Source organism: Babylonia areolata, chromosome 22 (assembly GCF_041734735.1).
Source record: "Babylonia areolata isolate BAREFJ2019XMU chromosome 22, ASM4173473v1, whole genome shotgun sequence".
NCBI lineage: Eukaryota > Metazoa > Mollusca > Gastropoda > Neogastropoda > Buccinidae > Babylonia > Babylonia areolata.
The window spans coordinates 544,793-571,657 of NC_134897.1; the positions used below are offsets into that span (position 1 = coordinate 544,793).

The 26,865-nt window shown below is 47.5% G+C and overlaps 1 protein-coding gene across 1 annotated transcript in view; it reads right to left on the reverse strand.

Moving 5' to 3' along the window:
* Positions 1-24,316, reverse strand: part of LOC143297475 (organic cation transporter-like protein) — a 44,140-nt gene extending 19,824 nt beyond the window's left edge. The window contains exons 1-11 of the mRNA XM_076609871.1: positions 24,060-24,316; positions 19,566-19,733; positions 16,716-16,930; positions 16,338-16,370; positions 15,373-15,440; positions 12,488-12,532; positions 12,244-12,287; positions 11,708-11,791; positions 11,418-11,457; positions 9,784-9,846; positions 8,138-8,264 (exon numbers count right to left, since the gene is read on the reverse strand). Of these exons, the coding sequence (XP_076465986.1) occupies positions 8,138-8,264; positions 9,784-9,846; positions 11,418-11,457; positions 11,708-11,791; positions 12,244-12,287; positions 12,488-12,532; positions 15,373-15,440; positions 16,338-16,370; positions 16,716-16,930; positions 19,566-19,701 (855 nt within the window). The 5' untranslated portion in view covers positions 19,702-19,733; positions 24,060-24,316. The remainder of the gene's footprint in view (positions 1-8,137; positions 8,265-9,783; positions 9,847-11,417; positions 11,458-11,707; positions 11,792-12,243; positions 12,288-12,487; positions 12,533-15,372; positions 15,441-16,337; positions 16,371-16,715; positions 16,931-19,565; positions 19,734-24,059) is intronic.
* Positions 24,317-26,865: the final 2,549 nt, after the last annotated feature.

Below are 26,865 nucleotides of genomic sequence, written 5' to 3' on the forward strand. Positions count from 1 at the left end.
TTACTGCATGCCACACCCCATCTGACTGTCACTGTTCCATCTTACTGCATGCCACACCCCATCTGACTGTCTGACACTGTTCCATCTTAGTGCATGCCTCACCCCATCTGACTGACACTGTTCCATCTGACTGTCTGACACTGTTCCATCTGACTGACACTGTTCCATCTTACTGCATGCCTCACCCAATCTGACTGTCTGACACTGTTCCATCTTACTGCATGCCTCACCCCATCTCACTGTCTGACACTGTTCCATCTGACTGACACTGTTCCATCTTACTGCATGCAACACCCCATCTGACTGTCCGACACTGTTCCATCTTACTGCATGCCTCACCCCATCTGATTGACACTGTTCCATCTTAGTGCATGCCTCACCCCATCTGATTGACACTGTTCCATCTTACTGCATGCCTCACCCCATCTGACTGACACTGTTCCATCTGACTGACACTGTTCCATCTTACTGCATGCCTCACCTCATCTGACTGTCTGACACTGTTCCATCTGACTGACACTGTTCCATCTGACTGACACTGTTCCATCTTCCTGCATGCCTCACCCCATCTGACTGTCTGACATTGTTCCATCTGACACTGTTCCATCTTACTGCATGCAACACCCCATCTGACTGACACTTCCATCTTACGGCATGCCACACACCATCTGACTGACACTTCCATCTTACTGCATGCCACACCCCATCTAACCGACACTGTTCCATCTGACTGACACTGTTCCATCTTACTGTCTGACACTGTTCCATCTTACTGTCTGACATTGTTCCATCTGACTGACACTGTTCCATCTTACTGTCTGACATGGTTCCATCTGACTGACACTGATCCATCTTACTGCATGCCGCACCCCATCTGACTGACACTGTTCCATCTGACTGTCTGACATTGTTCCATCTGACTGACACTGTTCCATCTTACTGCATGCCACACCCCATCTGACTGACACTGTTCCATCTGACTGACTCTGTTCCATCTGACTGTCTGACACTGTTCCATCTGACTGACTGTTCCATCTGACTGACACTGTTCCATCTGACTGACTGACACTGTTCCATCTTACTGCATGCCACACCCCATCTGACTGACATTGTTCCATCTGACTGTCTGACACTGTTCCATCTTACTGCATGCCACACCCCATCTGACTGACATTGTTCCATCTGACTGTCTGACATTGTTCCATCTGACTGTCTTACACCGTTCCATCTTACTGCATGCCACACCCCATCTGACTGACATTGTTCCATCTTACTGCATGCCACACCCCATCTGATTGACACTGTTCCATTTTACTGCATGCCACACCCCATCTGACTGTCTAACACTGTTCCATCTGACTGACACTGTTCCATCTTACTGCATGCCACACTCCATCTGACTGACATTGTTCCATCTTACTGCATGCCACACCCCATCTGACTGTTTGACACTGTTCCATCTTACTGCATGCCTCACCCCATCTGATTGACACTGTTCCATCTTACTGCATGCCTCACCCCATCTGATTGTCTGACACTGTTCCATCTGACTGACACTGTTCCATCTGACACTGTTCCATCTGACTGACACTGTTCCATCTTACTGCATGCCTCACCCCATCTGACTGTCTGACACTGTTCCATCTGACTGTCTGACACTGTTCCATCTGACTGTCTGACATTGTTCCATCTGACTGACATTGTTCCATCTGACTGACACTGTTCCATCTTACTGCATGCCACACCCCATCTGAATGACATTGTTCCATCTTACTGCATGCCACACCCCATCTGACTGACACTGTTCCATCTTACTGCATGCCACACCCCATCTGACTGACATTGTTCCATCTTACTGCATGCCACACCCCATCTGACTGTTTGACATTGTTCCATCTTACTGCATGCCACACCCCATCTGACTGACATTGTTCCATCTTACTGCATGCCACACCCCATCTGACTGTCTGACATTTTCCCATCTTACTGTCTGACATTGTTCCATCTTACTGTCTGACATTGTTCCATCTTACTGCATGCCACACCCCAACTGACTGACACTGTTCCATCTGACTGACACTGTTCCATCTGACTGACACTGTTCCATCTGACTGCATGCCACACCCCATCTGACTGACATTGTTCCATCTGACTGACATTGTTCCATCTTACTGCATGCCACACCCCATCTGACTGACATTGTTCCATCTTACTGCATGCCACACCCCATCTGACTGACACTGTTCCATCTTACTGCATGCCACACCCCATCTGACTGACTGACATTGTTCCATCTTACTGCATGCCACACCCATCTGACTGACACTGTTCCATCTGACTGACACTGTTCCATCTTACTGCATGCCACACCCCATCTGACTGACATTTTTCCATCTTACTGTCTGACATTGTTCCATCTTACTGTCTGACACTGTTCCATCTTACTGCATGCCACACGCCATCTGACTGACACTGTTCCATGTGACTATCTGACACTGTTCCATCTGACTGAAATTGTTCCGACTTACTGTCTGACATTGTTTCATCTGACTGTCTGACACTGTTCCATCTTACTGCATGCCACACCCAATGCCACACCCCATCTGACTGACATTGTTCCATCTTACTGCCGGACATTGCTCCACCTTACTGCATGCCACACCCCATCTAATTGTCTGACACTGTTCCGTCTTACATGTCACACCCCATCTTACTGTCTGACATCGTTCCATCTCACTGGCTGACATTACTCCATCTTACTGCATGCCACACCCACTCTGACTGTCTGACATTGTTCCATCTTACTGCCAGACATTGGTTCGTCTTACTGCACGCCACACCCTATCTTACTGTCTGACAGGGTCCCGTCTTACAGTCTAGCACTGTTCCATCTTACTGTCTGACACTCTTCCATCTTACTAACACTGTCCCGTCTTTCTTTTGAGAGTGTCCCGTCTTACTGTCTAGTACTGTTCTATCTTACTGTCTGACACTGTTCCATCTTACTAATACTGCCCTGTCTTACTGCTTGACATTGTCTCATCTTACTGCTTGACACTGTCCAGTCTTAATGTCTGACAATCTTCCATCTTACTGTCTGACATTGATCCATCTTACTGCCTGACGATGTCCCGTCTTACTGTCTGACACTGTCCCGTCTTACTGTCTGACACTGTCCCGTCTTACTGTCTCGGTCATACACTGTTCCATATTATTACTATTGATTCATGTTATTTGTATTATGAACCCCCATGTCATTAGGGCTGTAAAGCTATTGACATTAAAGTGTTCAGTGTTTAGTGTTCATACACTGTTCCATCTTACTGTCGGACACTTTTCCATCTTACTGTTGGACACTGTTCCATCTTACTGCCTGACACTGTTCCATCTTATTGTTGACACTGCCGGACGCTTTGTCATATTGATGCGTGCCTTCTTCCCTTCATACTGCCTAACACTGCTTCAACTTACTGCCTGCCTCTGCTACATCTTTCTGTCGGACACTGTTCCATCTTGATGCATACCGCATCCCATCTTATTGTCGGACACTGTTCCATCTTACTGTTGGACACTGTTCCATATTACTGACTGACACTGTTCCATCTTACTGTCGGACACTGTTCCATCTTACTGCCTGACACTGTTCCATCTTACTGCCTGACACTGTTCCATCTTACTGTCTGAAACTGTTCCATCTTACTGTCTGAAACTGTTCCATCTTACTGACTGACATTGCTCCATCTTACTGCTTGATACCATTGCATCTTACTGTCTGACACTGTTCCATCTTACTGACTGACACTGCTCCATCTTACTGCTTGATACCATTGCATCTTAATGTCGGACACTGTTCCATCTTACTGTCGGACACTGTTCCACCTTACTGTCGGACACTGTTCCACCTTACTATCGGACACTGTTCCCCCATCTTAATGCATACCACATCCCATCTTACTGCCTGACTGCTCCATCTTACTGTTTGACGCTGTTCCATCTGTCCCGTCTTACTGCCGGACAATGTTGCATCTGTTCCGTCTTACCGTCTGCCCCATCTTAGTGCATGCTACACCCCATCTTACTGCCTAACACTGTTCCATCTTACTGCCTAACATTGTTCCATCTTACTGCCTAACACTGTTCCATCTTACTGCCTAACACTGTTCCATCTTACTGCCTAACACTGTTCCATCTTACTGCCTAACACTGTTCCATCTTACTGCCGGACACTGTTCCATCTTACTGCCGGACACTGTTCCATCTTACTGCCGGACACTGTTCCACCTTACTGCCGGACATGGTCCCATCTTACTGCAATGCCCCATCTAGCTTACAAACAAAGCTACAAGTATAACGTACAGCAGTGCTCTCTGGCCTACAAATAAAGCTACAATACAAAATACAGAGTACAGAATACTTTATTATCTCAACAAGAGAAATTCAAGTGTGGTGTAAAACAGAAAAAAACAATACAAGAAAACCACAGTCATTCGGCATGTATATAGACAAACCATATCATTAAGATGTAAACCTAGGGCAAACCATCATTACAATCAATAATAACAGAAGACAACAACAGAAACCCTGAAAAAGTAATTTAGAGTAAATCATGTATACACTGTCACAGCCATACACATGCAATAACAGTCAGTTAAAGGATAGGCATAATAGTATGTTAAAAGTTGACATAGACATAGCAGTATGCAATTTACAGTACTTTGAGCTAAGATGTCATATTCCATGCACATACACTCTGGCATTCATTTTCAGTAATGCATTTAATTATCAATTACTGTTATTTGATAGCTGGACTGACATTGGAATTGTATTTGGTTCTGTTTGTTTTAAATTTCGGAATATGGAAACGTTTGCCTGAAGATAAGAACTGATAATCATTTGCCAGCGTATGGCCGTTGTCGTTTGAAATGCATGTGGCTTTCTGTCGAACTCTGACATTGTACAAATCACACACACTGTCCTGTCTCACACCCACAACCTTACTGCACACATCCACAATCTTGTTTAGCATAATCTTATTCTTCACAGCGAGACCTCTATACGATCATATACAAGAAAATGTTAACTCTCTCCATACGAACGGCGAAAGAGACGACGTTAACAGCGTTTCACCCCAATTACCACCATCAAAATATTGCAAGCGGAAGGCTCTTATACTGAAGAGGTGAATGTTGACAAAGAATACCACAATTCTGACGACGGAAGCTAAAGGTTGGGTCATTCAGACACCCACTGGACATCCGAGGGGTCTGCGTAGAGGAGAAGAGAGGACTGGCCGTACTGGGTGAGTTAAAACAGATTCGATAAAGCAGCTATAAAATCCTTCAAGTACTTTTGAATTGTTTCTGAGTTTCTTTTAACAATAGATGCGAGACTGGCACGTTTTGCAAATAAAATTTGTATTTGAAGTAAAATTCAGCTCATGATCAAGGATAGTCCTAGGTATTTGTATTCATGCGTTATTTCAGCCTTTATACCATTAATAAACAGGTCAGGGACTAGGGAGCCTTTTTCTGAAATCAATTATCATTTCGTTTGTTTTCTGGACATAGAGATCAAGGAAGGTTTCTTTACACCAGGAGGAAATTTGTTTTAACTTGCTCAAAATAAATAGCGTGACTATTCAGTTTTTCTGAGAAATCATGTTCCTCAAATGCCATACATGGTGGAAAGTCTGGTGATGTGTGTTGTCCAGGAAGTAGTTTCAGCACTTTCCGGGCATCTGCAATATTACCGTTTTGGAAACAACCTTCAACTTTTTCTTTATATAGTTTCATTGATTCGTTTATTTCTTTTGTCAGTTTCTTTTGTTCATTCTTACGTTGAATTCCATCGCCGCTCTGAAAAGCTATTTTCATTTCATTGAGTGATTTTAAAGACATTTTGATACCCAGGGCTGCTTGTTCGGAAAAAAATCCCGATAGTTTCTGAGGAATTATCATGTCTTCACAAAATGATATATACGATGACATAACATCAGTAGCTTCATCCACACTGTCACATGATTCAAGCAATACATTCCACTCAGTGCAATCATAACAACCTTTCAGTTCATTCACACTCTCAGGCGTTCACTTTCACTCTTCTTAATAACTGGTTCCGTCCGAATTTTTGGTCTGTGTGCATGGTGAACAGTACAGCTGGCATTCACAGTACTACTGTGTGCATGGTGAACAGTACATTCACAGTACTACTGTGTGCATGGTGAACAGTACAGTCACAGTACTACTGTGTGCATGGTGAACAGTACAGTCACAGTGCTACTGTGTGCATGGTGAACAGTACAGTCATAGTGCTACTGTGTGCATGGTGAACAGTACAGTCACAGTGCTACTGTGTGCATGGTGAACAGTACAGTCACAGTGCTACTGTGTGCATGGTGAACAGTACAGTCAGTGCTACTGTGTGCATGGTGAACAGTACAGTCACAGTACTACTGTGTGCATGGTGAACAGTACAGTCACAGTACTACTGTGTGCATGGTGAACAGTACAGTCACAGTACTACTGTGTGCATGGTGAACAGTACAGTCACAGTGCTACTGTGTGCATGGTGAACAGTACAGTCAGTACTACTGTGTGCATGGTGAACAGTACAGTCATAGTGCTACTGTGTGCATGGTGAACAGTACAGTCAGAGTGCTACTGTGTGCATGGTGAACAGTACAGTCAGTACTACTGTGTGCATGGTGAACAGTACAGTCAGAGTGCTACTGTGTGCATGGTGAACAGTACAGTCAGTACTACTGTGTGCATGGTGAACAGTACAGTCACAGTACTACTGTGTGCATGGTGAACAGTACAGTCGCAGTACTACTGTGTGCATGGTGAACAGTACAGTCAGAGTGCTACTGTGTGCATGGTGAACAGTACAGTCACAGTACTACTGTGTGCATGGTGAACAGTACAGTCACAGTGCTACTGTGCATGGTGAACAGTACAGTCACAGTACTACTGTGTGCATGGTGAACAGTACAGTCACAGTACTACTGTGTGCATGGTGAACAGTACAGTCACAGTACTACTGTGTGCATGGTGAACAGTACAGTCACAGTACTACTGTGTGCATGGTGAACAGTACAGTCACAGTACTACTGTGTGCATGGTGAACAGTACAGTCACAGTACTACTGTGTGCATGGTGAACAGTACAGTCACAGTGCTACTGTGTGCATGGTGAACAGTACAGTCACAGTACTACTGTGTGCATGGTGAACAGTACAGTCACAGTGCTACTGTGTGCATGGTGAACAGTACAGTCACAGTGCTACTGTGTGCATGGTGAACAGTACAGTCACAGTACTACTGTGTGCATGGTGAACAGTACAGTCACAGTACTACTGTGTGCATGGTGAACAGTACAGTCACAGTGCTACTGTGTGCATGGTGAACAGTACAGTCACAGTACTACTGTGTGCATGGTGAACAGTACAGTCACAGTACTACTGTGTGCATGGTGAACAGTACAGTCACAGTACTACTGTGTGCATGGTGAACAGTACAGTCAGTACTACTGTGTGCATGGTGAACAGTACAGTCACAGTACTACTGTGTGCATGATGAGCAGTACAGTCACAGTGCTACTGTGTGCATGGTGAGCAGTACAGTCACAGTACTACTGTGTGCATGATGAACAGTACAGTCACAGTACTACTGTGTGCATGGTGAACAGTACAGTCACAGTACTACTGTGTGCATGATGAGCAGTACAGTCACAGAGCTACTGTGTGCATGGTGAACAGTACAGTCACAGTACTACTGTGTGCATGGTGAGCAGTACAGTCACAGTGCTACTGTGTGCATGGTGAACAGTACAGTCACAGTGCTACTGTGTGCATGGTGAACAGTACAGTCACAGTACTACTGTGTGCATGGTGAACAGTACAGTCACAGTACTACTGTGTGCATGGTGAACAGTACAGTCACAGTACTACTGTGTGCATGGTGAACAGTACAGTCACAGTGCTACTGTGTGCATGGTGAACAGTACATTCACAGTACTACTGTGTGCATGGTGAACAGTACAGTCACAGTACTACTGTGTGCATGGTGAACAGTACAGTCACAGTGCTACTGTGGGAATTGTTAACTGGACTGAGGGCAGTTAGGAAGGTCAATACTCACCTGCTGAAAAACGCCGATGATGAACTTGAGCGCAGCCAGCCCAGCGTAGTTGGGCACGAAGCCAGCAGCCAGACCCAGCGTCATCAGGGCCAGCTGTGACGCCACCAACACCGGCTTCCTCCCGTACCTGCAATAGTAATGACGTCATGCAGGCACTTAATGCTGACGGTAATGTAACCTGGTGTCTCTACTTCAGAACGTCTCTCCCACCTCCACTATAGGCAGCATTCGACCCCAGCTGTTCACTTGCACTCAAAGAGCCACAGATCACACATAAGTCAGATAGATAGAGAAAAGCACTGAGGGGAGGGGAAGGGACTGACCTGTCTGACAGCACTGAGGGGAGGGGAGGGGACTGACCTGTCTGACAGCACTGAGGGGAGGGGAGGGGAGGGGACTGACCTGTCTGACAGCACTGAGGGGAGGGGAGGGACTGACCTGTCTGACAGCACTGAGGGGAGGGGACTGACCTGTCTGACAGCACTGAGGGGAGGGGAGGGGAGGGGACTGACCTGTCTGACAGCACTGAGGGGAGGGGAGGGGGGACTGACCTGTCTGACAGCACTGAGGGGAGGGAGGGACTGACCTGTCTGACAGCACTGAGGGGAGGGGAGGGGACTGACCTGTCTGACAGCACTGAGGGGAGGGGAGGGACTGACCTGTCTGACAGCACTGAGGGGAGGGGAGGGGACTGACCTGTCTGACAGCACTGAGGGGAGGGGAGGGGACTGACCTGTCTGACAGCACTGAGGGGAGGGGAGGGGACTGACCTGTCTGACAGCACTGAGGGGAGGGGAGGGACTGACCTGTCTGACAGCACTGAGGGGAGGGAGGGACTGACCTGTCTGACAGCACTGAGGGGAGGGGGGACTGACCTGTCTGACAGCACTGAGGGGAGGGGAGGGACTGACCTGTCTGACAGCACTGAGGGGAGGGGAGGGGACTGACCTGTCTGACAGCACTGAGGGGAGGGGACTGACCTGTCTGACAGCACTGAGGGGAGGGGAGGACTGACCTGTCTGACAGCACTGAGGGGGGGAGGGGACTGACCTGTCTGACAGCACTGAGGGGAGGGGAGGGGACTGACCTGTCTGACAGCACTGAGGGGAGGGGAGGGGAGGGACTGACCTGTCTGACAGCACTGAGGGGAGGGGAGGGACTGACCTGTCTGACAGCACTGAGGGGAGGGGAGGGACTGACCTGTCTGACAGCACTGAGGGGAGGGGAGGGGGGACTGACCTGTCTGACAGCACTGAGGGGAGGGGACTGCCCTTTCTGACAGCACGATTGTGTGGAAGGGAAGGAAGCTGTCTGACAGCCTGAGGTGGAAGCAAAAGAATAGGGACTGACTGTCTGACAAGCCATACTGGGGAGGAGTCTGGTGATCTGTTGTCCAGGACGAGGCAGGGGCATGCAATTTACCTGTTGAACACCCTACTTGTCTAAAGTTGTATGGGATCGTTACCAGTTCTGTCAGTCTACTTGTCAGGGAAGGGAGGTTTCACTGAGCTGATTTGACAGATACGGGTGTTGTGGGAAAACCGATAGTTTCTGAGATTCAGCACTAGGGATATAGGGACTACTCGTAGCTTCTACATGCACAGTCAAGCAAGGCACAGGATCCCTGTAACCCTGTCATTGCACACCAATAACGGGGATTTGGCTGGGGCATGAACAGTCTGATCAGCACTGTGGCAGGGGACAGACAGCTGCATCACAGTATATGGTGAGGTGACGTGGACTGTACACTGTCTGACAGCACTAGGTGACGGTGCATGGGACGACTTCACTGTACAGCATGGAGGTAGGTTAAGAGTGGAGGGGACAGACCTGTCATTACAGACACTGATGGCGAGGGACGACTAATTCACAGTACTACGGTGAGGAGGGAACTGACCAGTCACAGACCTGTGTGGATGGGAAGTACAGAGGTAGTGGTGACTGGTGACATGACAGCACATTACGGGGAGGGACAGACAGTCGACATTCACTGGTGGCAGGGTGAACAACAGTCTGACAGGCACTGGTGGATGGTGAAGTACGCAAGGGACTGGACATGTTGACAGCATCTAGTGGTGTGCAGGGAACAGTGACAGTACACTGTCTGACAGCACAGAGGGTAGGGCAGGGTGAACCTGTCAGACAGTCACTGTGGGTAGGGGAAGTACGTCTACTCTGTTGTGGACAACACTGAGGGAGGGGACGACGTCTGACAGACACTGTAGGTGCAGGGACAGGTCACTGACACTGTCTAACACAGGACAGTGCTACTGTGTGCATGTAACTGACAGTCCAACTAGTGGGAGGGAAGGTAGTACTGTACCTGTCTTGACAGCACTAGTATACGTGTGCAGGTGAACAGTCTACAGTCACAGATGGGAGGGAACTGTACCGTCTGACAGACTGACGTGGAGGATGGTGATGCAGTACAGCACAGTGGACGGGAGGGACTGACCATGTCACAGTACTACTGGATGGGGAGTACTGACCTCGTTGCATGGACAGTACTGAGTAAGGGAGGGGGGACTACTGTCACAGCTACTGAGGGGATGGGGACTGACAGTCACGTACAGCACTGTGTGGAGGGTAGACCTGTCTGACAGCACTATGGGAGGGAGGGACGACCTGTTACAGCACTGATGTGAGATGGGAACTGACTGTCTACAGCACTGCTAGGGCGAGAGTACTAGGGTGAGGGACTGAACCAGTTGACAGCACGACTAGTGGTGGATGGGATGACTCGTCACAGCTACTGTGGGAGGGAACAGTCCCTGTCACAGCTACTGTAGTGATGGGAACTAAACCTCTGTATCAACTGGGTGGATGGGAACAGTACAGTCTACAGCTACTGAGGTGCATGGGAACTGAACCTGTTCATGAACAGCAGTCACGAGCTAGGGGAGGGAACAGACCGTCTACAGTCTACTGGAGGGTGAAAGGTACGTCACAGTAGGGTGAATGTGACAGCACACGAGGGGCTAGGGAGGTGACCTAGTCTGTACTGGCATGGAGAACAGACAGCCCCAGTCCTTGCTATCCATGTGCACCAGTCACCCAGTAACTTGTGTGCTGAGCAACACCAGGGTCAAATGGTGAACTACATCCAGTACCAAATTGTAACTATCAGTTCAAATATGTGAAAAACGCGGTAGAATAACTTGACGCACCCCCCACTGTTAACACACCGACCAGCATCAGGGCCGACTGTACAACATACCGTTCCGTACTGTCATATAAACGTCCACACACTTATCACAATGTAAACGTTTCTATTCAGTACCTCACTTTCTCAGACTCCACTGCGATTCGACCAACTTTCACTGCTCAAAGAGCCACATCACACGTATAAGTCAGAGAAAAGCATGAAGGTACCACTGTCTGACAGCACTAGGTGAGTGGATGTACTACTGTTGAGCACTGAGGAGAGGGGATGTGTATCGTCATACAGCCGAGGGGGGACTGACCCTGTTGACACACTGAGGTCTGGTGGACGACTGCTGCACATGAGGGGGGAGACGGCGACCTGTTACGCACTGGGAGAGGAGGACTGACCGTCTAACATAGGCTGACCTTTCGACAGCAACTGGGAGGGAGGACTACGTGAGCGAGAGCGGGAGACGACCCACACCTGGTGGAACTGACCTGTCTGACAGCCTGAGGGAACGGGATGGCACCTTCCTGACACAGAGGGAGTAAAACTGACCTTCGTCGAACATGGGAGGAGGACATGACCGAACAGCACCAGGACGGAGGACTGACGTTCGAACGTGAGGAGACTGCAACTGTGTACAAAACAAGGACTGACTCACACACGAGGGGGGGGAATCTGACCTGTGACAGCAACTGAAGGACTCGTCGTAATAAGGGACTGTCTGTGAACACTGAGGGTGGACTGTGTAACGCAAAGATGGCGAGGACTATGCACACACTAAGGAAACTGTACCAAGCATGACGGAACTACTGTGACACACTAGCGGAAACTGACACAACATGCGGAAACCCTGCTGACACACCTAAGGAGGAGACTGACCTGTAACAACATGCGGAACTGATGGACACCCCCTGACGGAAACTGACCTGCCGACAGCATGAGGGAGGAGACTGACCTCTGACACACAGGAACGACCTTGACACACTAAGGATGACCTGTCTGACAACAACATGGGGGAATATGACACACCCTGACACACTGAAGGGGAACTGACTGTCGACACACTAGGAGGGGACGACCTTCAAACTGACAAGACAGGGGGGAACTACTGACACACTGAGGAAACTGTCTAACACAGGATGAACATGACCCCCTGACAGAAACTGAGAGAAACATGTCTGACATGAGCGAACCCTGACCTGTTGACACAACTGCGGATGACCACCCTGACCATGTAAATAAACCTGTCGACACATAGGGACACTACCTGATCCTGACACAACTGCGGAAGGACTGACCCTTCCTACAAATGAAGCAGAACATGACTGACAGACACTAGGAATGGGAGGTACGACCCAACATGCGAACTAGAGGAACACCCTACACATGAGAACAACCATGCCACTGAGGAGGAGACGACCCTACAACATGACAAAACATGGAACTTTTGACACACGGAGGACTACTACTGACAGCAAAATGGGACTATGACACAGCACTGAGAGACGACTTTTAGACAGCACTGAGCGGGAACTATGACTACAGCCTGAAAACTGTAACCATACAAGCACTAAAGACACTGTCACAGCACTAAGGAGAATATGTTGACAACAACAGGGATGGATGAGGAACTGACCTGTTGACAGCAAAAGGAGGGAAGAGGGACTGACCTTGTCATGACACACTGAGAGGATGGGACTACCTGACAGCACCTAGCAAGATGGAACTGACATGTCTGACAGCATGAGGAGACCTACCATTGTAACAAACAAGGAACTAGACCCTACAGCAATGTAGAGGAGGGAGGACATGACACCTACCAATTGAGAGAATGGCTAACCTGTACACCACTGAGAATGTAAGGAAAACTGCCTGAACTATGACACACGAACTGACCATTGACAGACATGGCGAAAGGACACCCCTAACAATTGAGGAAACACTGCGAACCCTAAGACACCTCTGACAACATGAACGAAAACTGCCGTCATGACAGCACTAGGCAAATGACCCACACACTGGAAGGATGACGACCTCTACAATTGTACAAAACTGCCGCATGACACCCCCTACGAATGGTAACGACATGCTGAACACTAGGAACTACCAATTGAACATAAAGGGAGGGCACGAACTGTGACACACTACGAAACTATGTTAACACATCGAACTATGGACACCCCTACAAATGTAGAGAATACATGCCTGAACTATGACAAGCCTACCTGTTAACACAACAGGGAACTATGTCACAGCCTGAGGGAAGGAGACTAAACCTTCTGAACACTAGAAGGAGACCCTACAGCAATTGGTAAAAACATGTCTGAAGCAAAACGACCTGCCGACACTATGAGGACACCTACCATATTGTACAACATTGAAACTACTGACACACCTAAGAAATTGGGAAGGAGACATGCCGCGAAACTAGATGACACACCTCTACCAATTGTAACAAAATTTGAGCCTAAGGGGAGAGAGACACCCTGACCCAAGATGGTGACAGACTGCGACAGCTATGGAACACACACCACCATTGTACCAAACACCAGACTTGACCACACCCTACCAAAGATCAAAACTGACCCGACAACTGAACCATCATACAAATTGTAACACACGCGAATATGAACACACCAACTTAACCAAAAATTGTAACAAAACATGCCGAACTATGACACACCCTACCAAATTGTAACAAAACATGCCGAACTATGACACACCCTACCAAATTGTAACAAAACATTCCGAACTATGACACACCCTACCAAATTGTAACAAAACATGCCGAACTATGACACACCCTACCAAATTGTAACAAAACATTCCGAACTATGACACACCCTACCAAATTGTAACAAAACAGTCCGAACTATGACACACCCTACCAAATTGTAACAAAACATGCCGAACTATGACACACCCTACCAAATTGTATCAAAACATGCCTAACAATGACACACCCTACCAAACTGTAACAAAACATGCCGAACAATGACACACCCTACCAAATTGTAACACAACATGCCGAACTATGACACACCCTACCAAATTGTAACAAAACATTCCGAACTATGACACACCCTACCAAATTGTAACAAAACATGCCGAACTATGACACACCCTACCAAATTGTAACAAAACATGCCGAACAATGACACACCCTACCAAATTTTAACAAAACATGCCGAACAATGACACACCCTACCAAATTGTAACAAAACATGCCGAACTATGACACACCCTACCAAATTGTAACAAAACATGCCGAACTATGACACACCCTACCAAATTGTAACAAAACATGCCGAACAATGACACACCCTACCAAATTTTAACAAAACATACCGAACTATGACACACCCTACCAAACTGTAACAAAACATGCCGAACTATGACACACCCTACCAAATTGTAACAAAACATGCCGAACAATGACACACCCTACCAAATTCTAACAAAACATGCCGAACTATGACACACCCTACTAAACTGTAACAAAACATGCCGAACTATGACACACCCTACCAAATTTTAACAAAACATGCCGAACTATGACACACACTACCAAATTGTAACAAAATATGCCTAACAATGACACACCCTACCAAATTGTATCAAAACATGCCGAACTATGACACACCCTACCAAATTGTAACAAAATATGCCTAACAATGACACACCCTACCAAATTGTAACAAAACATGCCGAACTATGACACACCCTACCAAATTGTATCAAAACATGCTGAACTATGACACACCCTACCAAATTGTAACAAAACATGCCGAACTATGACACACCCTACCAAATTGTAACAAAACATGCCGAACTATGACACACCCTACCAAATTGTAACAAAACATGCCGAACTATGACACACCCTACCAAATTGTAACAAAACATGCCCAACAATGACACACCCTACCAAATTGTAACACAACATACCGAACTATGACACACCCTACCAAACTGTAACACAACATACCGAACTGTAACACAACATACCGAACCGTAACTCATCTGGTTAAACTGTACCTCAAAATGCCAAAATGTAACACACCCGGTAAAACTCTAACCCAACGTGCCGAACTGTGATGCAGATGACAAACTGTAACGTGACAGGCCGAACTGTATACACAACAGGTCCAACTGAAACGCAGTGTGTCAAACTGTATCACACAGTGCTAAACTGTCACGCACCAGGTCGAATAGTGATCACCCCAGGTTTCACCACAACACACAAGGTCACACCGTAACACACCACATGAAAATGTAACGCACCATGTCAAAAGTTCAAACTGTAACAAACTGTAAAACACCGTGCAAAATTGTTGCACACCAAGTTAAACTGGAACACATTGCAACACGCCGTGTCAAACTGTAAAACACCAAATCAAGGTGTAATGTAACAGGTCCGACTCTAACACACTAGTTCGCACTGTAAAACACAGTTCCAAACTGTAGCACACCAGGTCAAACAGTAACACTCCTGGCCAAAATATAGTACACCATGTCACACAGTAACACACCAGATTACATTGTAAAACAGTGCAACACTGTAACAAACTGTAACCCAGCACACTAAAGCAAACTAACACATTTGGTCTGACGGCAACACACCGTGCCAAACACACTTGGTCAACGTCTGACACACTTGGTCAACGTCTGACACACTTGGTCTACATCTGACACACTTGGTCTACATCTGACACACTTGGTCGAAGTCTGACACACTTGGTCGAAGTCTGACACTTGGTCTACGTCTGACACACTTGGTCTACATCTGACACACTTGGTCTACATCTCACACACTTGGTCAACATCTGACACACTTGGTCAAAGTCTGACACACCTGGTCTACGTCTGACACACTTGGTCTACATCTGACACACTTGGTCAACATCTGACAATTGGTCAACGTCTGACACACTTGGTCTACATCTGACACACTTGGTCTACATCTGACACACTTGGTCGAAGTCTGACACACTTGGTCTACATCTGACACACTTGGTCTACATCTCACACACTTGGTCAACATCTGACACACTTGGTCAAAGTCTGACACACCTGGTCAATCTGTAACACACTTGGTCAAAGTCTAACACACCAGGTCACCCTGTAACACCCCATGCCAAACCGTAGCACTTCATGCCAAAATGTAACACCATGCCAAACCGTAATAATCCATGCCAAACTCTAGCACCCCATGCCAAACTGTAACACACCATGCCAAACCGTAGCACTTGATGCCAAACTGTAACACACCATGCCAAATCGTAGCACTCCATACTAGCACCCCATGCCAAACTGTAGCACCCAATGCCAAACCGTAGCAGTCCATGCTAAACTGTAACACATCATGCCAAACGGAAGCACTGCATGACAAACTGTCCTTTGAATGTGAACAGGCCCAACACTCACCTCCGTCCTAAAGGACAGCCGTTTGTCGAAGTCGTAGCTGTAACCAAACAGGCAGGGGAACACGCGATCTTTTTCAGACCCATTAGTTGAGGAGACGACAATTTGACACTGGCCGTACGTGACGTCACTAGAATTCCAGTCGATGTCAGGAAACCCTTCTGACGTCATGGTGTCGTTGTCGGGACGAGAGCAATGATGACGTGTGAAGTGGCGACCTGGGTGAAGATAATGGGTGGATGTCATAGTGTTGGCAGATAGACACAGTCCTTTAGCGTTAGCTTTAAACCAACTGACTGCAAACAAACTGTCAAACTCACTCACTCACTAGGGTGATGGCATAGTACTGGACTGATTTAACCAATTGGATGCTAACTAAGCAACTGACTAACCAACTGACTGAAAACGTATCAAAATACATTTCATTACAAGTAAGTCCATTGACTCGAATGAACGATCGACTGAAGGAACTGAAGGACAAACGATAGGGGGGAGTGTCACGCTCTATAAGAGAGCGGACTAGGAACCCCCACCCAACCCAGCACTAACACCCAGACAACACAAACACAGACTAAAATAATTCATGGTTTACTTACATTTATTCAGTCACACACAGAACTTGCCAAATAAACTGACTAACCACAATCGCAGCCACAACAACTGATACACTTAAACGACAACAGAATGGGTAAATAACCCACACAAAAAAACAACAAAAAAACACAAAGCTTGAAGACACGTCCGTCCAGCGAAAAAAACAGTCTGAAGAATGTTGTGCACTCAGGACAGTTGATAAAGAAAACCTGAAACACTCTGCACAACACCCGATGATAAAAAAACAAAAAACAAACGATGACGCGGACAACGAAGACTGAAGAAAACGACGATGAAAGCGGGTACACGATGAAAGCGGGTACATGATGACAGTGACGAGAAGAGGGCAGTGGGGAAAACTGCAGACAACAGCAGCACCAATGCTACCCGGCCGACACAGGTGGAAGGACAAATGGCACAGGAAGTGGGATGCTGAAACCTGCATAGATTTCATTACCCTTCTGGTAGGGTTACCCCTGCCCCCCCTCAATGAACACACAACACGTACTGATAAAAGCTTTAACCACACTGAAACAGCAGTTAAAATATCGCTAGGAGATTCCGTTGACACCGCCCCGCACTTCACTCATTGAGCACATTTTTTGAAGGAAGATAATATAGGACATATGAAAGAAAAAATGGGGGGAAAAAAAGAAATTATTCATCAATGATAATTCAACCTTGTGAAGATAATGAAAGGGGTTCACAAAGGAAAACGTTAACTCCTTTCTAGTGGCTGAAATTTTATAAGCATACCTAATAAATCACAGTCATAATTTCTTAAAAGTTATGTTTAAAATATCACAGCAGAGGAAAACAATACAAGCCTGACTTTTTTAGCATTAACCCTGAAATCCCAATAAACAAAATCAAACATCTCGCATCTTACCAGAACAGGACAAATGAACAAACAGCACTTATAACAGCCAACTGACAAGTACAAACTACAACATAAGTTCAACAATGCAACAGTGAACTCACCTGCCAACCGGGTACCACTACCCTGACGCTGGAAATAAAAAAACAAAAAAACAAAGACACGTCCAGCAGGGCACTCCCTCTGAGCTGGAGCACACAGAACATAGAAGCATGGCCACCAGGAGGAAAAACGATCCTCACATGAAGGTGCCAACCAACTGGACAAAAAGCCCCGAACCAAACAGGCACGACCTTCCTCCAAGAAGGCCGTGGGCGCAAAGCCTAGAGAAGTGCCACTGACAGAACAGAGAGACTTTAAACTCTGTTCAGCAGTGACACAAACACACAAACGAGACTCCCCGATTGCACGTAAAAAACGCACAACCGGGAGCTAACACACACTGAACGAATGCTCGAATGGGAGAGGGTAAATGGGGAAGGTAATGCACGAAACAGTCCACACGAGATTGTCATGAGTTGTGACAGGGAGAGAAGGAGGAAAGAAGGATGGGTGGAAGGAAGGAAGGAAGGAGTGAGGGAAGGCGTAATGGAAGGAAGGGAAGAAGGGGGAAGGAAGCAAGGAAGGAAGGAAGGAAAGGAGGAATGAAGGAAACGTTTCACACAGCTCTGTTTAGTACAGGGGTCAATCATGAAAGTAAACTGAGAATAGTATAGATCATAGATCAGTGCCTTGAGACACACCACACTTAACAGTCAAAATAACACACTTTGATTTATTAACTGATACCAGTTGTTTTCTGTTACAAAAAAAAAGAAGAAAAAAAAAGATGACATTTCATTTCAAGTGTTTTTAGACAGACCACAATTTCTTAGTTTTCACGTCAAATGCATTAACAAGGTCAACGATAAGGACGCCAGTAACATGGTTTTCACTCAAATTGCGAAGCCGTTTGTCTACTGGACTGGTCAGAGCTGTATGGCAGGAATGGTGTTTCCTGAAACCCGATTAGTTTGGATGAAACAAATCAAAATTATCAGAATCATTTAAGAATTCACGGTTTTATGCCTCTAGTGGTTTAAATAAAGTAGATAGAATAGATATTGGTCTGTAGTTGGAGGGCTCAGTTGGGTCAGCATGTTTATGAAAAGGTATAAATATAGCAACTTTAAAGGCTCTTTGTGTGTGTGTGTGTGTGTGTGTGTGTGTGTGTAAGGAGAGAGAGAGCGGGAGAGGGGCGAGACGGAGAGAGAGATGGAGGTAAAGATATATATATATATATATATATATATATATATATATATATATATATATATATATATATATATATAGAGAGAGAGAGAGAGAGAGAGAGAGAGAGACAGACAGACAGACAGTCGTACCGACAAAGATGTTGCCCATCAGCTGGTAGGAGGCTCCCACACTGCCAATGGTCACAACCAGGACCTGTAGGATCTGGTACCTGCCCACACTGCCCAGGGTCCTCAGACAGCTGTCTGTGTTGCCCCGTCCTGACATCCTGCTGCCTCACCTGCCTGCACACCGACACCCTGCTGCCTGACCTACCTGCACATCCTGCTGTCTGACCTACCTGAACATCCTGCTGCCTGACCTACCTGCACATCCTGCTGCCTCACCTACCTGAACATCCTGCTGCCTCACCTACCTGAACATCCTGCTGTCTGACCTACCTGAACATCCTGCTGCCTGACCTACCTGAACATCCTGCTGCCTGACCTACCTGAATATCCTGCTGCCTGACCTACCTGAACATCCTGCTGCCTGACCTACCTGAACATCCTGCTGCCTGACCTACCTGAACATCCTGCTGCCTCACTTACCTGAACATCCTGCTGCCTGACCTACCTGAATATCCTGCTGTCTGACCTACCTGAACATCCTGCTGCCTGACCTACCTGAACATCCTGCTGCCTGACCTACCTGAACATCCTGCTGCCTGACCTACCTGAATATCCTGCTGTCTGACCTACCTGAACATCCTGCTGTCTGACCTACCTGCACATCCTGCTGTCTGACCTACCTGAACATCCTGCTGCCTGACCTACCTGCACATCGACATCCTGCTGTCTGACCTACCTGAACATCCTGCTGTCTGACCTACCTGAACATCCTGCTGCCTGACCTACCTGAACATCCTGCTGTCTGACCTACCTGCACATCCTGCTGCCTGACCTACCTGAACATCCTGCTGCCTGACCTACCTGAACATCCTGCTGCCTGACCTACCTGAACATCCTGCTGTCTGACCTGCCTGAACATCCTGCTGCCTGACCTACCTGAACATCCTGCTGCCTGACCTACCTGCACATCGACATCCTGCTGCCTGACCTACCTGAACATCCTGCTGTCTGACCTACCTGCACATCCTGCTGCCTGACCTACCTGCACATCGACATCCTGCTGCCTGACCTACCTGAACATCCTGCTGCCTGACCTACCTGAACATCCTGCTGCCTGACCTACCTGCTCACCCTCCTGCCTAACCTACCTGCACATCCTGCTGCCTGACCTACCTGCACATCCTGCTGCCTGACCTACCTGAACATCCTGCTGCCTGACCTACCTGAACATCCTGCTGCCTGACCTACCTGCACACACTGTCCACACTGCACACACTGTCCACACTGCACACACTGTCCACACTGCACACACTGTCCACACTGTCCACACTGTACACACTGTCCACACTGCATACACTGTCCACACTGCACACACTGTCCACACTATACACACTGTCCACACTGTACACACTGTCCACACTGCACACACTGTCCACACTGCACACACTGTCCACACTCCACACTGCACACACTGTCCACACTCCACACTGCACACACTGTCCACACTCCACACACTGTCCACACTGCACACACTGTCCACACTATACACACTGTCCACACTCCACACACTGTCCACACTGCAGACACTGTCCACACTATACACACTGTCCACACTAAACACACTGTCCACACTCCACACTGCACACACCGTCCACATCGCAGACACTGTCCACACTATACAAACTGTCCACACTATACACACTGTCCACACTGCACACACTGTCCACACTGCACACACTGTCCACACTCCACACACTGTCTACACTATACACACTGTCAACACTATACACACTGTCCACACTCCACACTGCACACACTGACCACACTATACACACTGACCACACTATACACACTGTCCAAACTCCACACTCACTGCACACACCGTCCACACTCCACACTGTCCACACTGCATACACTGTCCACACTATACACACTGTCCACACTGCACACACTGTCAACACTCGACACTGTCCATACTGCACACACTGTCCACACTATACACACTGTCAACACTCGACACTGTCCACACTGAACACACTGTCAACACTATACACACTGTCAACACTCGACACTGTCCACACTATACACACTGTCAACAGTCGACACTGTCCACACTGCACACACTGTCAACACTCGACACTGTCCACACTGAACACACTGTCAACACTCGACACTGTCCACACTGCCCACACTGTCAACACTCGACACTGTCCACACTATACACACTGTCCACACTGCCCACACTGTCAACACTCGACACTGTCCACACTGAACACACTGTCAACACTCGACACTGTCCACACTATACACACTGTCCACACTGCACACACTGTCAACACTCGACACTGTCCACACTGAACACACTGTCAACACTCGACACTGTCCACACTGAACACACTGTCAACACTCGACACTGTCCACACTGAACACACTGTCAACACTCGACACTGTCCACACTGCACACACTGTCAACACTCGACACTGTCCACACTGAACACACTGTCAACACTCGACACTGTCCACACTGAACACACTGTCAACACTCGACACTGTCCACACTATACACACTGTCCACACTGCACACACTGTCAACACTCGACACTGTCCACACTGAACACACTGTCAACACTCGACACTGTCCACACTGAACACACTGTCCACACTATACACACTGTCAACAGTCGACACTGTCCACACTGCACACACTGTCAACACTCGACACTGTCCACACTGAACACACTGTCAACACTCGACACTGTCCACACTGAACACACTGTCCACACTATACACACTGTCAACAGTCGACACTGTCCACACTGCACACACTGTCCACACTCGACACTGTCCACACAATACACACTGTCCACACTATACACACTGTCCACATCGCACACACTGTCCACACTATCCACACTGCACACACTGTCCACACTCGACACTGTCCACACTATACACACTGTCCACACTATACACACTGTCCACACTGTCCACATCGCACACACTGTCCACACTATACACACTGTCCACACTATACACACTGTCCACACTGTCCACATCGCACACACTGTCCACACTATGCACACTGTCCACACTATACACACTGTCCACATCGCACACACTGTCCACACTGCACACACTGTCCACACTATACACACTGTCCACACTATACACACTGTCCACACTATACACACTGTCCACACTATACACACTGTCCACACTATACACATCGCACACACTGTCCACACTATACACACTGTCCACACTATACACACTGTCCACACTGTCGACACTGCACACACTGTCCACACTATACACACTGTCCACACTGTCGACACTGCACACACTGTCTACACTATATACACTGTCCACACTATACACACTGTCCACACTACACACTCACTGCACACACCGTCCACACTGTCCACACTCCACACTGTCCACACTCCACACACTGTCCACACTGTCCACACTGTACACACTGTCCAATCCGTCTACACTGCACACACTGTCCACACTATACACACTGCACACACTGTCCACTCCACACTGTCCACAATATACACACTGTCCACACTACACACACTGTCCACACTACACACACTGTCCACACTCCACACTGTCCACACTGCATACACTGTCCACACTTCACACTGCATACACTGTCCACACTGCACACACTGTCCACACTGCACACACTGTTCGCAATGTCCACACTCCACACACTGTCCACACTACACACTGTCCACACTGCACACACTGTCCACTCTGTCTCTGAGAGAGAGAGACAGACAGACAGAGACAGAGACACAGATAGAGAGTGAGAGAGACAGAGAGAGAGAGAGAGAGATTATAGATATATAACTTAATATGGCCCACATGAATATTATTGGAATTTCTTTTTTCTCTACGGTATAGCTACAGGTACTGCAGTTTGTAATGAATTTCGTATTGACGTTGTGAAGGACAAGAGAGAGAGCGGATGTTCATGCGGCAGTCCCATGGATAGTTTAGATATCTAGATGTAGACATTCAAACTCACGACGACGGTTCTTTGCTGATGAACTGCTGCTATCCATGTTGCTAATGGCCAACTTAGTAGCAGTCTTATGAGGTGAGTAAACCGGACTTCATTGTAAGCATCTTCCAGGTCTATTGCTACTGCTAATGTTTCTACTTCGAAATCCTTCAATTACCACATATTATGCGAAAGTAGCCGCATTTTCCAGTGCTCTGTGCCCACCTTGATCTGTAGGGGGAGTGAGCCTGTGTTAAGAACCCTTGCGAGTTCCCTGGTTAATCTGCGTTCAGTGAGCTTTCCAGCAATAGTTTGCACAGTTAAAATCCAGTACTCCTTAAAACTGAAACTAATCAAAGGGCCGGCCAGAGGTCTGTGGTGTTGAGGTCGATGGGATCCAGGTCTCTCTCTCTCTCTCTCTCTTTATAATCTAACAGAATACAATGAAGGGCGAAAAACGAAAAGCAGGGAATTCAGTGAAGTTGTAACTGATGCCTTACTTGGTGTCGGCGTGCCGGTGATAATGGCCGTGCTGTGAGCTGTGAGAACAGGGACGTCGCTCCCCACGGGATTCCAGTCGACTCTGTTGTCTCCTCACACCTTCCTCCGTTCAGCTGCAGAACGGCGGTGGTGTGTAACATGGTGTCCATGAAATCGGCCTTTTCCAGTCGGGACATGATCAGCACGCCCTTTGCCAAGTCTCTCTAATCCTCTGGGCATATTGGTCACATGTCCCCCTGAATAGCACCACTTACGAACAGGTTATATGCTCCACCCTGTCCCTCACATCACCGTCCAAGGGGTCACCCCCTCTGTCCCTCACACCAATATCCAAGGGGTCACCCCCTCTGTCCCTCACACCACTGTCCAAGGGGTCACCCCCTCTGTCCCTCACACCACTGTCCAAGGGGTCACCCCCTCTGTCCCTTACACCAATGTCCAAGGGGTCACCCCCTCTGTCCCTCACACCACTGTCCAAGGGGTCACCCCCTCTGTCCAATGTCCAAGGGGTCACCCCCCTCTGTCCCTCATACCACTGTCCAAGGGGTCACCCCCCTCTGTCCCTCCACTGTCCAAGGGGTCACCCCCTCTGTCCACTGTCCAAGGGGTCACCCCCTCTGTCCAATGTCCAAGGGGTCACCCCCCTCTGTCCCTCACACCACTGTCCAAGGGGTCACCCCCTCTGTCCCTCACACCACTGTCCAAGGGGTCACCCCCCTCTGTCCCTCACACCACTGTCCAAGGGGTCACCCCCCTCTGTCCCTCACACCACTGTCCAAGGGGTCACCCCCTCTGTCCAATGTCCAAGGGGTCACCCCCCTCTGTCCCTGACACCACTGTCCAAGGGGTCACCCCCTCTGTCCCTCACACCACTGTCCAAGGGGTCACCCCCCTCTGTCCCTCACACCACTGTCCAAGGGGTCACCCCCCTCTGTCCCTCACACCACTGTCCAAGGGGTCACCCCCCTCTGTCCCTCACACCAATGTGCAAGGGCCCATATGCCCCTATCTGTGTGTGTGTGTGTTTGTGTGTGTGTGTGTTTGTGCGTGCGTGCGTGTATGTGTGTGTGTGTGCGCGCGCGCGCGCGTATGTGTGTGTTAGAGAGAGAGAGAGAGAGAGAGAGAGAGAGAGAGTGTGTGTGTGTGTGTGTGTGTGTGTGTGTGTGTGTGTGAGAGAGAGAGAGTTTGAGTTTGAGTGTGTGCGTGTGCGTGTGCGTGTGTGTGTGTGTGTGCTTAATTTGGAAAAAAAAAACAGATTTTTGTTTATCGCGTTTGGTTTGGATCTGCTGTGTGTGTTTGTATTTTTGTTATATATGTTGCATGTCAACTTTTGCTGCATGACCAACTTCCCCACATTTGAATCCTGGAACAGAGATCACAAAGTTATTTCCATCTGATTCTCACCTGAATGCTGTAGGTTTCAACAAAGCGGTCACTGTCACGCTGAGTAAGTAATGCCGATTACATCCTCCTACTCCCCCCCCCCCACCCCCTCCCTGACCCCCACCGTTCCGATGCCCCTCCCCTACTTGTGACGCCGTAAGGGGCAGATCCCATTCTGGTCACGAAGCCGTTATATGCAGAACGTCGACTGGTCACGTGAGAAAGACTAGGGCACTGACGTCAAGGGAACTGGAGAGATAGAAAGACACAGACAACAATAAGTAGGACAGAAAGACAGGACAGCAATAAGTAGGACAGAAAGACAGGACAATAATAACTAGGACAGTAAGACACAGGACAACAATAACTAGGACAGAAAGACACAGGACAGAAATAGCTAGGACAGAAAGACAGGACAGCAATAACTAGGACAGAAATACTGGACAGTAATAACTAGGACAGAAAGACAGGGCAACAATAATAACTAGGACAGAAAGACAGGACAACAATAACTAGGACAGTAAGACACAGGACAACAATAACTAGGACAGAAAGACAGGACAGCAATAACTAGGACAGAAAGACAGGACAGCAATAACTAGGACAGTAAGACACAGGACAACAATAACTAGGACAGTAAGACAGGACAGCAATACCTAGGACAGAAAGACAGGACAACAATAACTAGGACAGAAAGACACAGGACAACAATAACTAGGACAGAAAGACAGGACAACAATAACTAGGACAGAAAGACACAGGACAGCAATAACTAGGACAGAAAGACAGGACAGCAATAACTAGGACAGAAAGACAGGACAATAACTAGGACAGAAAGACAGGACAACAATAACTAGGACAGAAAGACACAGGACAGCAATAACTAGGACAGTAAGACACAGGACAACAATAACTAGGACAGAAAGACAGGACAACAATAACTAGGACAGTAAGACACAGGACAACAATAAATAGGACAGAAATGCTGGCCAACAATAACTAGGACAGAAATACTGGACAAGAATAACTAGGACAGAAATACTGGACAACAATAACTAGGACAGAAAGACAGGACAACAATAACTAGGACAGTAAGACACAGGACAACAATAACTAGGACAGTAAGACAAGTCAGCAATACCTAGGACAGAAAGACACAGGACAACAATAACTAGGACAGTAAGACAGGACAGCAATAATTAGGACAGAAAGACAGGACAATAATAACTAGGACAGAAAGACAGGACAATAACTAGGACAGAAAGACAGTACAACAATAATTAGGACAGAAAGACACAGGACAACAATAACTAGGACATAAAGACAGGACAGCAATAACTAGGACAGAAAGACAGGACAAGAATAACTAGGACAGTAAGACACAGGACAGCAATAACTAGGACAGAAAGACAGGACAACAAT